The sequence below is a fragment of the Capricornis sumatraensis genome, chromosome 3, assembly GCF_032405125.1.
Source record: "Capricornis sumatraensis isolate serow.1 chromosome 3, serow.2, whole genome shotgun sequence".
NCBI lineage: Eukaryota > Metazoa > Chordata > Mammalia > Artiodactyla > Bovidae > Capricornis > Capricornis sumatraensis.
Window position 1 is genome coordinate 173,278,546 of NC_091071.1, and position 15,518 is coordinate 173,294,063.

The window sequence follows — 15,518 nt, forward strand, 5'->3', positions numbered from 1 at the left end:
GAAGGGACAGGCTACCCACTCCAATATTCTTGGGCTTCCCTTTGTGGCTCAGCTGGTAAAGAATCCGCTTGCAATTCACAAGACCTGGGTTCCATCCCTGGGTTGGGAAGATCCCCTGGAGAAGGGAAAGGCTACCCACTCCAGTATTTTGGCCCGGAGAATTCGAGGTCGCAAAGAGTGGGACATGACTGAGCGACTTTCACTTTCACAACCCACATAAACCAACCTCTTTGAAGTCTTCCCATAATCTGTTAGAGTGTGAAGTTCTGAGACCAAAAAGTTGGAGAAACACTGCAATACAGAAACAAAGTACACTCAGGAAGCTGTTAGCAACAGAGACGGTGTAGATGACAATGGCGACTAAGATGTGAGGTTTGCGCCCCATTTTGGTAGGAACAGCCTTTCATGGGGAGGAAACCGCGTGTATAAGAGAAGGGAAAACGACCAAGAATGGTGGTGGCTAGGGGCCGCCTGGGCAAAGGCGCTCAGGGAGTGAGCCGGCTGAAAGCACTGGATAGGCAGGCCGATTTCTCTGCAAGGACACACACCTCCTTCCCTCTCACACTAATACCAGAGAGGCCGTAAGTTCTTCTTTTGCAGGTCAGCGATCTAATGAAAGCCAGGAGGACATAACGTGGACCAGACAGAAAAAAAGGCCTGTCTCTCCGAATTATAACATTTAAAACTCTGTCCAGTTTGTAACGACTGTACAGTACCGCACACAAGTTAAAACATCTGCTTCCTGACTTGGGCGGGGTGAAGGAGAGGGGAAAGCGACCCAAGGCAGGAAAAGGCGGGAAAATAAAGCCTTAAAGAAAGAAAGAGCGGGCTGCTGGCAAGGGGGAGGAGGTAGCTCAAGAAGCCAATGAATGAGACCGAGGCTGCGGCACGTACTCCAGCCGTCCGTGTGCGCAGGCGCACGCCTAGTAATCTCGCGGGAAAGAACCGTTGCAGGTCCCGGCGTGGAGCCCAGGTAGGAGGGGAGGGGGTGGGGGAGCAGGAGTGAAGTCTCGCGAGAAGAGGCTGTCGCTGTAGCGGAGCCCTGTGGCTGTGTGTGTGTGTGTGTCTGAGGAGGATCCGGCGCCGAAGCTGCGGACGGTTTGCTGAGCCCGTTAGTGTCCCTGCGGAGACTCAACGCCGGCGTCATGTCCCGGTACCTGCGCCCCCCCAACACGTCTCTCTTCGTGAGGAACGTGGCCGACGATACCAGGTATGTACAGGGGAGGCCGCAGGCGGTCGGGGAAGACCGGTGCGGCGACGCATGGGGCCTGAGTCGGGGGGAGGGGAAGGGGTGAAGATGGCGGGTACTGCGCGGGCTTTCGGGCCTCAACTAGGCCGCGCCGCCGGCTCAACCGCCGCGTGGGAGCGAGGGCGGCGGCCGCTGATCCAGGCGGTCGCGGGAGCGCGGCCCGCGTGGCGCGGGTTTCGGCCCCCTCCCCCTCCGCAGATGGGGGGAGCCTTCCTCCTCGCTTCCTCTCTTCGGTTCCAGTCTCGGGTCTCCGCCGATCATCAGCTCCCCATTGATTTGAAGTTAACGTTCTTTGGGGTGCACGCCCCCTCGGTCCACAAGTTGTTTTTTTTTTTTTAGTTAAAATTGCTTTGCAGTAAAATAACGGGATCGGGGCGGGGGGGGGGGAGTGTGGCGTAGCATCTGCTACCCATTTTGCTGTGTTATACTTGCCTCTCTTTTTGTTTTTTCTTTTGGTGTTAGAGATGTTTGGAGAAAAGGGATGTTGAGATTAGAGATTAAAAAAAATTCTCCCAGTGAGACGGTACGAAGTAGTCCTTCCCCTTTTCCGGGAAATGCCGATCACCCTTTGAAAACGGAGGTTTAGGAAGCTTCTACCATTAGGGCGTTGATAGCTAAATTGGATTAATCTGGACCGTCCCTTTGTTCTCGCCAATTCCCTTAATTGCTTGGAGTTGCGGTCAGAATTTTTTGGAAGAGATGTTACCAGATTTACGGTTTCACAAGTAACCACTGTACACACACACACCATTTTGGTATCCTTGTGTGATTTTTCTGTCTTAACTTTTAAATAGGGAAAGTAAGCAATAGTAATTACTCTAGCTTCTAGGAAAATTTCCCCTTTATGTCAAGTTGACATTTATTGAGAAATTTTATATATTTGTCTTTTTATTTTTCAAATCGTATTTACCTGTTAAATTTGGGGCTAAAAAAAGTGCTTGGTATTTTTCAGAATACTAGAATTGCTTTAATGTTTTCTTTTAATTAGCAATACTTATATACAATTTAATGTTAACTATACTTTTTATGAGAAGTTATGAAGGCTGTGGATAAAAGCAGTGAAGATTAAGTTGTAATCAGGTTTCCTTAAATGTCTTGTTTTCCTGTTGATGTAAAATACTAGTAGGTTTTATTACCAGCTCCTTTATTATGTTCCAAAATCATGGATTTTGGCTGTCCTTTCTCAAAAAGATACATGTTGTATATTTTTACAGTTGGCTCTCCCTATTTGTTTCAGGTCACCCAGGAACATAGCACAGTCCCTTTCATTATTTAAAATAGTACAGAAAAGAAACCTATTTCTTACAAAGAAACTGTTAAAAGCGTGAACATAAAGATCTGGCGTCTTCTTATGATGTTTTAGGTCTGAAGACTTACGTCGGGAATTTGGTCGTTATGGTCCTATAGTTGATGTGTATGTTCCACTTGATTTCTACACTCGTCGTCCAAGAGGATTTGCATATGTTCAATATCCTTTCTTCAGATGGCTGATTAGTGAGGGGTGTTGAAGTTTGAAATTCAAGTTTTTGTAAGAGGTAACATCTAAAAAGTAGTTTTTTTTGGTGTTTTTTTTTTTTTTTTTGGTCCTCTAATAAATGTTTTGTCTTCAATTTTTTTCTAAATTAATTCTGACTCACATTGTTCTTACTATTTCTTAAAGTTAATCCAAAAACAGTAAATTATTTAAATTCCCATTCATGCTGCTGAAACTCAAATCAATTATAATATGTGATTTAAATTTGAATACACTCTACCACCTCGAATGTAACTCAAATTAAAGGTTAATATGTTCTTGTGCTTAGCAATTTAAGTTTGGTATTCTTGTTTGTTAATTTGAATCACTTGATCAAAAACAGATTGTATAATAACAATGAGGTAAGCTTCTTTAATATTGTCCCCTAATTTGCTGTCCTCTGTTGTTACCTCAGAGAATGTAAAGCTGTACAGTTAATGGCGACCCCAAAGAGAAAGCATGAAAGAACCTTTAGAGTAGAGTTCAACACTTAAGGCAAGTAGACAAGCCAAAGACCTCTTAAGGATCAGGCTTGAAGAGAAGGGAGAGTTTGGGAAAAGAAAATATAAAGAAAAGCTGGAAGAAGGACAAGCCTAATGGGAGACAAAGCCTCGCTTTATCTACAAAAGGGGGAAAAGGTTGTTTTTCAAAGTTAAAGATAAAGCCATCTGTCATATTTGGCCAAGCATCTCATGACAAGTCCTTCTGACAAGCACTTAAAGAGTTAAAGGTCAAGATGAAGTTGAATGATGGCCAAGATTAAAGGAGTCATACCTGATGTATCCTACAGAATAACTATTTTCCTTGTTTTTTTTTCTTTTTCTTTTTTTTTTTTTCCTAATGTTTTGTAAGCAGTTAATTTCCAAAATTTTTCCGGTTTGGTCTAGGGACAAAACCTGTAACTTGATTTTGTGGGCTTTTGATGTTGTGATGTGGTCTTGTATAAATGCATTCTCTCTTAGTTTGTCAAGTTAAAGTGTACCAGGATGTAATGTTGTTAAGCTTAAATTCAGCATATTTCTGCTTTGGACCAAGTGGTCAGGTGCCATAGGGTGGCAGGCAGGGCTGTTGGAGTAGCATGAGGTTCTGGAGTCAAACCAACTCCACAGAGGCATGCTGAAAGGGGACACAGGTGCATGGACTGGGGATTACTTAGAAACTGTTCTGGTGGTCTTAGAAGGTCATATCCACTAGGGATACTATCTGTTTATAGGTTTTTAAAGGGAATGCTAGTGGCACACACATTCTTTTAATATCTGAAGCTTAGTTCTGTGAAACTTGGTGCCCCTGAATGCTTTAGCACATATGATCAGTTGTCCCAGAATAGCTGCAGAAAGCCTTATCCTTGCTATAAGCACTAATTAGGATCTATGGGAAATTGTTCCCTGGCCCAGAGTCGCGGATGACATTATTTCCTTCTTTGAGATCATCTTGTGACAGCAGAAGTTTGGGCTGTGTACTTAAATTCTTACTGTTCACATTCAGCGGATCTCTGGAAACTTAGTTCTAGAGAGACTTAGGGGAAATGCCCAAAGCTGCGACTCCTGCAGGGCCTCTGCTCAAGGACAGTTGTGAGAATTGGTTGCAAAGCTCTGTTACAGACAGGATAAGAGCTATATCTGACTTGTTTTTTGTTTGTTTGTTTGAAGTAGCAGTGTATTCTGGCTTAGAGTGTTGACCTGATTTTACCTGGTTTGGGGGTGGCCTGGGAACCAGGATCAGCAGTTTGACTCAGGAGTATGTGATACTTGAGCCAGAGAAGAGTTATTATTCAAAGGAACCTCAAGGCAAATTATAGCTATGTTTATATATATAAAATCTTTCTATGGTTTTAAAATAGTTAAAAAGAAATGGGTATCAGGATTTTGCAAAGACCTTGAGTATAAATTTCTTCGTAACTGGCATCAGAATATTTGACTGCCTTTGTGTCATTCTCTTTTTTATCTGACCCCATTCCCAACTAACTGTCTCATGGTAAGGTAGAGCCTTACCATGATTCATCTAACCCAGGGTTCTGTTTTTGAGGATAGCCTCAGATGGTGATTGGCTCTCATTAATAATTTTTATGCTTCATGGTCTAAATCCTTTATTTTGTCTCAAAGTAGTATACCATTAAATGACCTTGTTCTTTTCAATTATTTTAGAGCCCAATTGCATTAACCTGGAGGAGTGTTTGGTTATAGTAGTCTGGGCTGTAAACTCCCTATCAACCTTTGTCTTTTCATGATGAAAGCCTCGTGATGTAAGACTTGAGAAAACCTCTCCTTCACTACACATAATAGCCTCAGGAAAAGAGAACTGGGACCCTGCTATGGTCCTTAAGTCCTTTCAGAACAAAAAAAATAGCAAATATAGTGAGACAGACCTTTTAGTCTCTGGAGTAAGAGAATATTAATATCAGTCTTGAAGGGACTGTATCACTTTGGGATGTTCTTAATCAGCACTTAAGATCTGAACTCCTCTCAAATTTAAGAAATAGAAATGGACAAGTTAGAACAGTGAATTTTAGTACAGAATGAAAATCCACACGCAGACCTAGCCTGAGTCCACTTCAGAAGCTTTCCTGTTAAACACTACTTTCAATATGTGCTTGGCTTCTATTAGAATGGTGGTTTTAGGAAAGGAACTAAATTTGGCCAGAAGAATTTTGTAAAGCTTACATTGACTGGGGAGAACAAGGCAACTTGGCCTCTCAGATCAAAAGCTGGGTACCAGCAATGGCACCCCACTCTGGTACTCTTGCCTGGAAAATCCCATGGACGGAGGAGCCTGGTGGGCTGCAGTCCATGGGATCACTGAGGGTCGGACACAACTGAGCGACTTCACTTTCACTTTTCACTTTCATGCATTGGAGAAGGAAATGGCAACCCACTCCAGTGTTCTTGCCTGGAGAATCCCAGGGACAGGGGAGCCTGATGGGCTGCCGTCTATGGGGTCGCACAGAGTTGGACACGACTGAAGTGACTTAGCAGTAGCAGTAGCAACAACTCCTGCTTTGGGCTTAAAAGTATTATCTTGAAATTCTCAAATTGAAAACCACCAAACCCATTTCCTCATGGGAAACTTTATGCTTAAGTGTCATGGTTAGGGCTTTCTGGTCCAGGAATCTTTAGAAATGGTCTGTAATTTCTTGACAGCGTGCTTTTATAGTCTGTGCATGGATGTAATGTGCTTCTGGTATAGTGATGTCTTGAGTATTGCTTGATTCTGTCCTTGATAACTGCAAGTGGCTAGCATATCAGTCTTCTCAGCGTGGTATATAGTAAGACAGCTACGTGAAATAATCAATTAGATATGTCTGAAAAAATAGCAAGATTAATTTGAGGTTAATGCTTTCATTTCTTGTATATTCCGCTTGCTTACACAAGAACTATTGGCATTTTTTTTTTCATTTGAAACAAAAATACGAAAAACAGTTTTGGTTTTATTTTAAGAAATTTTTGTTTTGGCATACAACATAAAATTGGCATTTGTTTTTCTATTTTGTCTTTTTCTGTAAAATTCTTAAAACAGGAAAATCCTGATGGGATTACTTGGTAGTTCAGCTATAACAGACTTTATATCAATTATAACTTTATAATATGTATTCACATGTGTTTTCAACCACAGGTGCTTTAATACTGTGAAGGGTTTATAGCTGAATCAACCAACTAGTTAGTGGGGTCTTGATTTTCTAGAATAATGTTGAGAGATTGCAAATTGTTCCAGACTTACCAACTGAACTCATTCATTATCAAAGTTTGCAAAACTTCCCGAGCCCCTTAACATTTAGCACATTTGAGGATGTTCGTGATGCCGAAGATGCTTTACATAATTTGGACAGAAAGTGGATTTGTGGACGCCAGATTGAAATACAGTTTGCACAGGGGGATCGAAAGAGTAAGTATAAGGACTCTTATGTCTAATACATGGAAAATACATCATATTTAGACACTGTTTTGAGAATGCTTCTTGGAAATATTTGTGCAATATGTCTATCTGTTCAAAACCGAAAATGATAGTTTGGGGGAATTCTTGAATACTTTGCAGAATTTCAAGGTAGACATAAGGATTTAGAATGCATTGATTAGAATCCCTGAAGTATGTTTGGACTCTAAGAAAGTGGATCATTATTATCAGTTAGGGCATGTTTAATATACTGATTGTGTAATCGAAAGGGATAAAATTTGTAAAGTTTTGGTTCTCTTGAGCTGTTTCCCTTCCTTATAAAGATCATCACTGTATATTGAGTAATTATGTAGGTGACTGGCTGTGGAAGTTGACAGACTGGGAAAGAGTATATAGATTAAACCTAGAGTAGATGCTTTTATTGGTACTTGATTTTTGTTAATGCAGGCATACACCAGGTGTTGGCTGCATGCTAATAAGGCAGAAGTACAGGCTTTGCAGTCAGATGGACCTGGGTTTAAATTCTGGCTTAACCTTTATGTTACCTTAAGCAAGGTAGTAAAAGATAGAGATTAAAATAGTTACTGAAGAGACGAGGATCACTTAGGTAGATACAAGCTATTGGTAATTCTCTAGTTCTTGGGTTGGATGATAGGTTCCTGGGTAGTCACTGTATTATTTATACCTTCATACCCACGTTCATAAAGTATACGTAAATCTGCTTCATAGGATCAAATGAGATTAATGAAAGGATTGAGGCCTGTCCAAGGATATGAGTATGTCTAAGGCATTCAGCTTCCCTCATAGCTCAGTTGGTAAAGAATCTGCCTGCAGTGCAGAAGACTCAGGTTCGATTCCTGGGTCAGGAAGATCCCCTGGAGAAGGAAATGGTAACCCACACCAGTATTCTTGCGTGGAGCATGGACAGAGGAGCCTGGCAGGCTACAGTCCATGGGGTCACAACAGTCGGACACGACTTAGTGACTAAACCACCACAAAGGCATTCAGCAAGTGTTAGTTTTCTTTGTCATGGTTTCTCAGAACTATATAACTAAATGTATGTTGTTGCATTTTGACACTACATATTGTTCATAGGCCACCATTAAGTATTGTGTCATTGTTAATTGTGTTCCAGATAAATGGAAACTATGGTGAGATTGTTCCAAATTAGCATGTGGTTCAAAAGTCATTTGTGTTTTAATTTGGAATTTTAAAAATATTTTCCTGATGTTAAAGTAGTTGGCTTATTTTGGACAACAAACTAGATGTGAGAGGTCTTTGGGGAAAAAAAATTGAGATATTTGAGAGTATCATTTTTAACATAAAACCATCCCCTAATAGCCTTGCTTGAAAATAAATACCTTTTCCAAGATGCTCACAGTTAGCCTTGACACAGATTTGGGGGCAAAAGGGAAAGTGATACAGGAAATTTTCCTATAATTTGAAGGCTTAAATATTAAATTTTTAATGTTTGTAAATATTTCCCTTCTCTGTTTCATAGCTCCAAATCAGATGAAAGCCAAGGAAGGGAGGAATGTGTATAGTTCTTCACGCTATGATGATTATGACAGATACAGACGTTCTAGAAGCCGAAGTTATGACAGAAGAAGATCAAGAAGTCGGTCCTTCGATTACAACTATAGAAGATCTTATAGTCCTAGAAAGTAAGTGATGTGTACCACAGTGATCTGTTAGAAAAACTTTGTTAGTCTTTAATTTTTTTAAATCTTTTTGTATACTTTTTAATTATGTATATTGTATGCTTCACGGAGACTTAAAATATTTTTACTACTTTATTTTTAAAAGTTTTATGGTTCACTTTTTAAATTAGAAACTTATAAATAGACATGTGTCACTGTTTGCTTTTTCTGATGTACTTTTTAGCAGTAGACCGACTGGAAGACCACGGCGTAGCAGAAGCCATTCCGACAATGATAGGTAAATAACTTTGCTTTGAAAAAGACTTTATACATTTTTCAATTTCAGAGTGAACTTTTGCTCTAAAAACAAATTTGATTAATATAGAATCTAATTTTTACTCTAATTGTATTTCTCCTCTGTTTTGAAAGATTCAAACACCGAAATCGATCTTTTTCAAGATCTAAATCCAATTCAAGATCACGGTCCAAGTCCCAGCCCAAGAAAGAAATGAAGGCTAAATCACGTTCTAGGTCTGCATCTCACACCAAAACTAGAGGCACCTCTAAAACAGATTCCAAAACACATTATAAGTCTGGCTCAAGATATGAAAAGGAATCAAGGAAAAAAGAACCACCTAGATCCAAATCTCAGTCAAGATCACAGTCTAGGTCTAGGTCAAAATCTAGGTCAAGGTCTTGGACTAGTCCTAAGTCCAGTGGCCACTGATAGTACAGACCATGATATTTTTAGGCATGTATCATTCATTTACTCATAGTTTGGTTTACTTAAATTATCAGGAATACAATGTTGCAATGATGCTTAAAAAACACTTGTCAGTTTTCCCTGTACCAGGCAATGGTTATAATTAAAATGATATGCTGTTGAGAAGCCACTCTTAAGAGTCCAGTTTGTTTAATGTTATGGGCAGCTACCAATTCGTGGTGTCTCTGTATATTTTTGTAAAGATTCTCATTTTTTATGCTTGAAGTATTGGTGAAAAGATGTTGGTTGACCATAATTTGCAACATTGTCTTATTAAAAATAAACTTTCATATCCATACTTGGTAGAACTGTTAACCTAGAAATGTAGCTTGCTAATAAGATAGAATGATAAAAAAGTGAAGTTGTAGCCACAGTACAACACTGACCGACCAGACACATTTAGGTTCAGGGTGGACCTGTTTGTCTTGTCAAGATGTCTAGGCCCGTGATGGTAATTTATGGCACAGTGTGGAATAGTTCTTTTGTTAACCCCCACTGTCTTGGAAAATGACAAGTGGGTTAAGTAGCATTTTCAGGCAGATTGATTGAAACAAGGAGCCTTCACTTTCCTGGTTTCTATGAAGATTTGGAACCATACAAACGTCGGAAAAACTCACCTTAAAACTTGGGCAGGTTGATGATGGCAGAAATAATTTTAAGGGGAAAAGAATGCTCTTATGTAGTTACTCTCAACTTTAAGGAGCGTTGTTGACCATAATATTGCATAGTTTTCTTACTGCTGTTAAAAGCAAGTAAAGTGTTTCAAAGGAGGTTTTGTTTGTGAGTGTGCATAGTGTAAGAGGACTGAATTTTGATGCTTAAAGCACTTGGTGTGTGCATTTGTATCAAAATGTGCCCATCTCTTTATGAAGGAAGCTTGTTCTTCACACCTCAGTTTATTTAACATGAGGCAAGTTAAAGAAACAACACTCCCATTCTAAGTGATTCTCTGGTGCCATGAGATTTAAAATAACTTTGAAAAAAATTAATTTCAAGAAAGTCACATCTCTTTGAGTTTTTGATTGATTATCAGTGTAGTACCTGATAAAAATAAGAGAATAATACCCTACTCTATAAAAATTTCTAACATCCCTCTGTGAGATCATGTGGGGGCAATAAAAAGTGACTTGATATGTCCAGTCTCATTTCAGAGTAAAAGCTAGCATCTTTAAAATTTTAGATCGCTTGCTTACAGGCATAAGTAAGAAATGCTGTGGGGAAACTATCCCTTTTAGAGGATTACTTTTTTCAGTTTTGGTTTTAGAGATCTAGGCCTTGCCTGTAAAGAACAAAAGGTGGTTTTTAAATACTGTTTGTGGAATGTGTTTAAAGGATTGATTCTAGAACCTTTGTATATTTGATAGTATTTCTAACTCATTTCTTTACTGTTTGCAGTTAATGTTCATGTTCTGCTATGCAATCATTTATATGCACGTTTCTTTAATTTTTTTAGATTTTCCTGGATGTATAGTTTAAACAAAAAGTCTATTTAAAACTGTAGCAGTAGTTCGCAGTCCTAGCAAAGAGGAAAGTTGTGGGGTTAAACTTTGTATTTTCTTTCTTATAGAAGCTTCTAAAAAGGTATTTTTATATGTTCTTTTTAACAAATATTGTGTACAACCTTTAAAACATCAATGTTTGGATCAAAACAAGACCCAGCTTATTTTCTGCTTGCTGTAAATTAAGCAAACATGCTATAATAAAAACAAAATGAAGGAAATAATGATTAACTGGAATTATTATAGTTTTGAATGAGATTCTAAAATAACAGTGGAAACAAATTCTTTGTAGATTAAGGAGTATTTTAAATCAATGTTGCACTAGGCACAACTTTTACTTTGGAAATGATAGAACTTGCCAAAAAGGTACATCTTTTACATAGTACTTAAAATTTCCTATGTAATTTCAAAAGTTGTTTCATGATTGCATATTAAACCCCTTGGGTTAAATAACTTAGGTTACTTGTATTAAGATATGCATTAAAATGAAATGTGAGTCAGATTTTTAAGTTTATATTTTCATTATTAGATGGACCAATAATTCTACTCGTCCCCATCCTAAACAAGATGGATTGGGCTTTATCTTTATGGCATGATTTAAAATATTTTTGCGTTCAGTGTTGGTGAGCACTTAATGTTAAGTGATAATCACTGTGGGAAACTGGTTTAGGTGTTTTGTGGTCTGAGTTCTAGCTTTATAATGAAAACAAGTATAGCTGACATTATGATGTGCCAGACACTGTTCTAAAGTTTTATGTATTAATTCATTTACTCATCATGAACTCTGTAAGAAAGATACTTTTATTTTCTCCATGTCACAGATGAAAAACTGAGGCACAAAGAAAAAGCTATAAAAGGCAGATCCAGGATTTGAGCTCAGGCCTGATCCTTAGATGATTTTTTTTTTTTTTTTAGTGGACTATAAATAGAGTAGATTGAGGAAATAACCCATTGAAATTGTTCTCAGTCCATATAGGATTAGAAGGCCTGATGTTTTCAGTTTTTTTATGTGTCACTTATTTTTAGACTTTCTTGAGAACTATATTATTTCTAAAGTGACATGTTTAACATGGCTTCAAAGGGACTATTTTATAGTTGAACCCATGATAGGGATCCTACTGATACTTGAGGATCCTTATAGAGGACTTTAATGTTGGGTTACATAGTTGCATAATTATTGAGTATGTACTGTGTGTCTGGCACAACCCATTATTGGAGTAGAACATATCAAGACTCAAGTGAGAGCTGACAGTTCACCTCTCTTTTTACTTAAGATCTCGCTGCATTTTTTTTTGAAGCCAAGTAAACAAGAAGAATAATGACAGATAATGCTTAAGGAAAGGTGCTACATAGAGTATGAGCTCTTAAGTTACAACCCAGGAAAAAGACCTAGGAACTATTATACTATTCTCTTGAAAATTTGGCCCTGTAAGCTGCTACATCCAGTTCAACTAACAAAATCCTGTATACCACAGAGAAGAATAAAGAAAAACCAAACTGACAAACATCCTTCTTTTATTTAAGACCAAACTGCAGCTGGAATACCCAGTACAGTTCTGCTTACTACACTTCAAGAAAGATCTGAGAAAGCGGAAAAAGAACCAAAGAAGGGCAGTTCAAGCGACCAAAGGGTGGGTGGAAGGTGCTGCAGTATGAATACTGTACGAATATTTTGACTCTGGTCTGAAAAGATAAAAGAATGTTATGGAAACTACATGGAATATTTGAAGTCCCTTCAAGTTTGAAAGTAAGCATTTTAGGACAAATAAAAGGAAATTCAACTTTGTACTTGTGGAAACTAATCCCTAAATCTGAATAGGTTTATACTGATTCATGGGTAACAGGTCCATGTTAAATTATTGGAAACTAGGATGTCTGAATATCAAGGAAGACAGCCATAGTCTCTTACAGTGCCTCTATTGGTCTGTCTCAAAGTGAATTGGGTGAGAAAAGGTATGGTCCAATATAAACTTGGTTATCTCTTAAAGTCAGTTCTATTTTTGCTATTGGGAAATCTTGCCTTTGTTTATTATTCCAGTGCCAGTGTTTTCTGCTAATGCTTTGCTTTGTTGGCATCTGAGTTTCCTTACTTGTATGCCATATGTGGTTTACATCTTCCTTAAACACGCTCCCTTGTAAATTCCAATTATGATACTTGACATCCAGCTAAGAGGGTCCATCTCTTCTCACCTCTTTCCTAGTCAGTATATTCAGCAAACATTTACTGAGCCCTTATTATGCCCCCAAAATTGTACTGGGTAACTGGGGAGAAAAACAGATAAAACTCACTTATTCAATAAATGTCTACTGAGCACAATCTAGTGAATCATAACAGTGTGGCCTCACTGTCTTTTTTGAGGTGTATTATAACAATATTTTACACCATTTATATCCTGTGTAATTATAAAATCCAATATACTATCAAAGAAGCAATTTTGTGGTTATTTGCCATTTAAAAGTATCCAGTATTTGTTTGCATCCCATTAATACAAATGATGAAAAAAATGATTTGTTTTAATCTGTAATAAACTGATTTATTGTGCAGTGACTGTAATATACTAGAGTTATATTTAATTGTTAACTCTGCCTCCTCAAACACATATTAGGCAACAATCCCCAAAATAAGTATTTAACTTTGCATCAGATGTAAAGGAGACTCTGGGTGCTATAATTAAGATTATTTTGAGGCAGACAGAGAGCTGTTAATTCCCAACTGATTTAGTATGCTCTGTAATTGAGAAAATGTTCACCAAATTATACTTTTTAGTGATTTACATGTACATTTTATAGGGGACATGTTCTGTGTATAGTGAATAAATAACTTTTGTAGTATCACAAAATGTTTTGGATTCCTTAGTTCCTCATTAGGATGTGCAGTTTACCTATACATTGATTTCATCACTTGCATATTATATTTTTGTCTTATTTCTGCTGCTTTTAAAACTTTTTATCTAAAGTTATTCACCTAAAAATACAGAAGTGTTTAAGCCTTTATAAAGATTTTGAAAATATAGCAGAATACATATAAGGGAGATGTGAAATGGAGGTATTTTTACCCCTGCTTCATTTTTTAATATTTCAAACTTGCATAAGACCACACAGCATGTAAGTGGCAAATACTAGTTAGTGTCCATGGTTTTTCATTTGGTTCATCTGTTTAAATCAAATAGGTAAATATAGTAACTTACACAATTAATACAATGGAATCTAGAATTCACTTGCAAGATTTAATAGATTTATGAACACAATTTAATTACAAAGAGTTTTTTTGAACTTTCTTGGATGAAAAAGAGGTTAAATGTAATCCAAGATCAGCTGTTGGCAGCAGCTGTCACTCACTTTCCAATCTAGCTTTCCAAATTTCGATCACATTGTATTGCATTTTGAACAGTTTGTTTAAAAAATCCTGAGATATTTTGAAGTGGGGAGGCTGTGAACTTGAACAGCACAGTGGTAGCTCAGGAGAACAGAGGTCTGTCAAAGCTTTTTACACCTGGAATCCCAGGTGTAACTGTCCTCATTGATAAATGAAGTCAGCAGCCTCTTCACAACTACTGTTATCTATCTGTAAAACATAGCTAGCTGCTATGGAAAAGGTTCCTTTTGGGTTTTCCCTTTGTCCCTCCTTTAGCAGTGTTGGTTATGTTCATTGTGTTGTTCCTCTGTATTCCTAACAGTTGTTTCACCCTTATGTTAAAGGTGGGATTCTTTTCATATTTGGCCTAAAAAGCAAGGTGTGTAAATTGATTATTGATAATTGACAGAGTAGTTTGTAAAGAAGTAAAAGGCCTTTTTGTGTCTAGTTTTTTGTAGAGCACATCTCTGAATGCTAGATAATGAAATAAAACTGGTCAAGGATCCAAAAAATCTTGAATTTTTTTATTTTTTTTAGGTTTAGCTCTGCCTGACAGATTTGTGACTGGGTAGGCTTTCCTCATTTGTGTAAGAGGTTGGGGATGTACTTTATCCCACTTATTTTACAAAGTAATTGCCTATGAGAATACAGTTAAAGAAACACTAGAAAACTTACCCAAAACCCTTTGGTTTTTTCCCATCTTGTGCTTGCTTCTGGGATGAAGAGAACTTAAGTGTAAAGATAGGTTATAGACTGAAGATTCTATCGAACTGTATATCAAAGAGATATTTAAATTATAACACTGACAAGGCTCATGCTTTTGCTGACTGCAGCCCTACAAGATGAGTTCTAAACTTTTGGGTTCTTAAAACAGTTTGGGAAATTGATGTCAACATACTTCTTGTAGGCTAACCATAACTTTGTATCTAAAGGTATAAAGTTACCCTTAGCTATTAAAATTTTTGTAGTGAATATTTTTTACCACTTGAGTCAATTCCAAGCCAAAAAATCTAGAATATATATTTGTATGTATACATCAAACCCTAACTTAATGCCTGGGGTAAGGACTGTTCAGTCCAGTGGATTCCCGCAGGGCACAAAAGAGCACTTGGCAGTTGTTTGCATTATTGCTCATGGAAATTACAGTGGGACACAGGAGAAAGGTGACAACTCAGAAGAGTGCATGAGAAAACACAGCCTGGCGCTGGGCATTGCAGCCTGCTTAGTGTGGAACTACCCTGTCTTTTGCAATGTATTAGAAAGCTGGTTATAGTTCTTTTTTCCCCAAGGCCCTCTTGTGAAAACTATGTTAACAAATAGGTAACACAAATGTTCCTGTCAATTTGAATAATTCTAATTTTTTTTTCTACAAACCTAAGCCATCTTAGGCACTTAAACCTGCTTTACTGAGTATGAAATAAATTCAAAAGCTTTATTTCAGTTCCTTAAATATTCTGTGGCCTTTTACTGTTAGCCCTGCTGTAAAGAGGAAGTCATTTGCCTTTTTAATGTATAGTTGCTAATCCAAAAGTCTTTGTCAGCAAATGGGTTGCTTCTTAAAAACTAATGGTTCTGTTGTATTTCAGTGGGGTTAATTATGCAAATAGGTAG

The 15,518-nt window shown here is 37.8% G+C and overlaps 1 protein-coding gene across 8 annotated transcripts; it reads left to right on the forward strand.

Annotated features, from left to right (window-relative positions):
• The first annotated feature begins 1,051 nt into the window (after positions 1–1,051).
• Positions 1,052–14,274, forward strand: SRSF10 (serine and arginine rich splicing factor 10). 8 transcript variants are annotated; one of them, XM_068969491.1, is made up of 7 exons: positions 1,052–1,210; positions 2,613–2,717; positions 6,538–6,641; positions 8,152–8,314; positions 8,535–8,588; positions 8,720–8,821; positions 12,077–14,274. In XM_068969491.1, the coding sequence occupies exons 1-7, from the start codon at positions 1,146–1,148 to the stop codon at positions 12,135–12,137; spliced, it is 654 nt and encodes a 217-aa protein (XP_068825592.1). In that variant the 5' UTR covers positions 1,052–1,145; the 3' UTR covers positions 12,138–14,274. The 8 variants fall into 8 exon arrangements, with proteins under 8 accessions (XP_068825592.1, XP_068825593.1, XP_068825594.1 ...); XM_068969492.1 differs by lacking the exon at positions 8,720–8,821; XM_068969493.1 differs by lacking the exon at positions 8,720–8,821 and having other exon boundaries at positions 8,538–8,588.
• The last annotated feature ends 1,244 nt before the right edge of the window (positions 14,275–15,518 follow it).

Coding starts and splice junctions, on each gene's coding strand:
- SRSF10 (XM_068969489.1), top strand. CDS start 1,146: ATGTCCCGGTACCTGCGCCCCCCCAACACGTCTCTCTTCGTGAGGAAC. Junction 2,718..6,537: donor AGAGGATTTGCATATGTTCA/ATATCCTTTCTT, acceptor AACATTTAGCAC/ATTTGAGGATGTTCGTGATG. Junction 8,589..8,719: donor AGCCATTCCGACAATGATAG/GTAAATAACTTT, acceptor CTGTTTTGAAAG/ATTCAAACACCGAAATCGAT.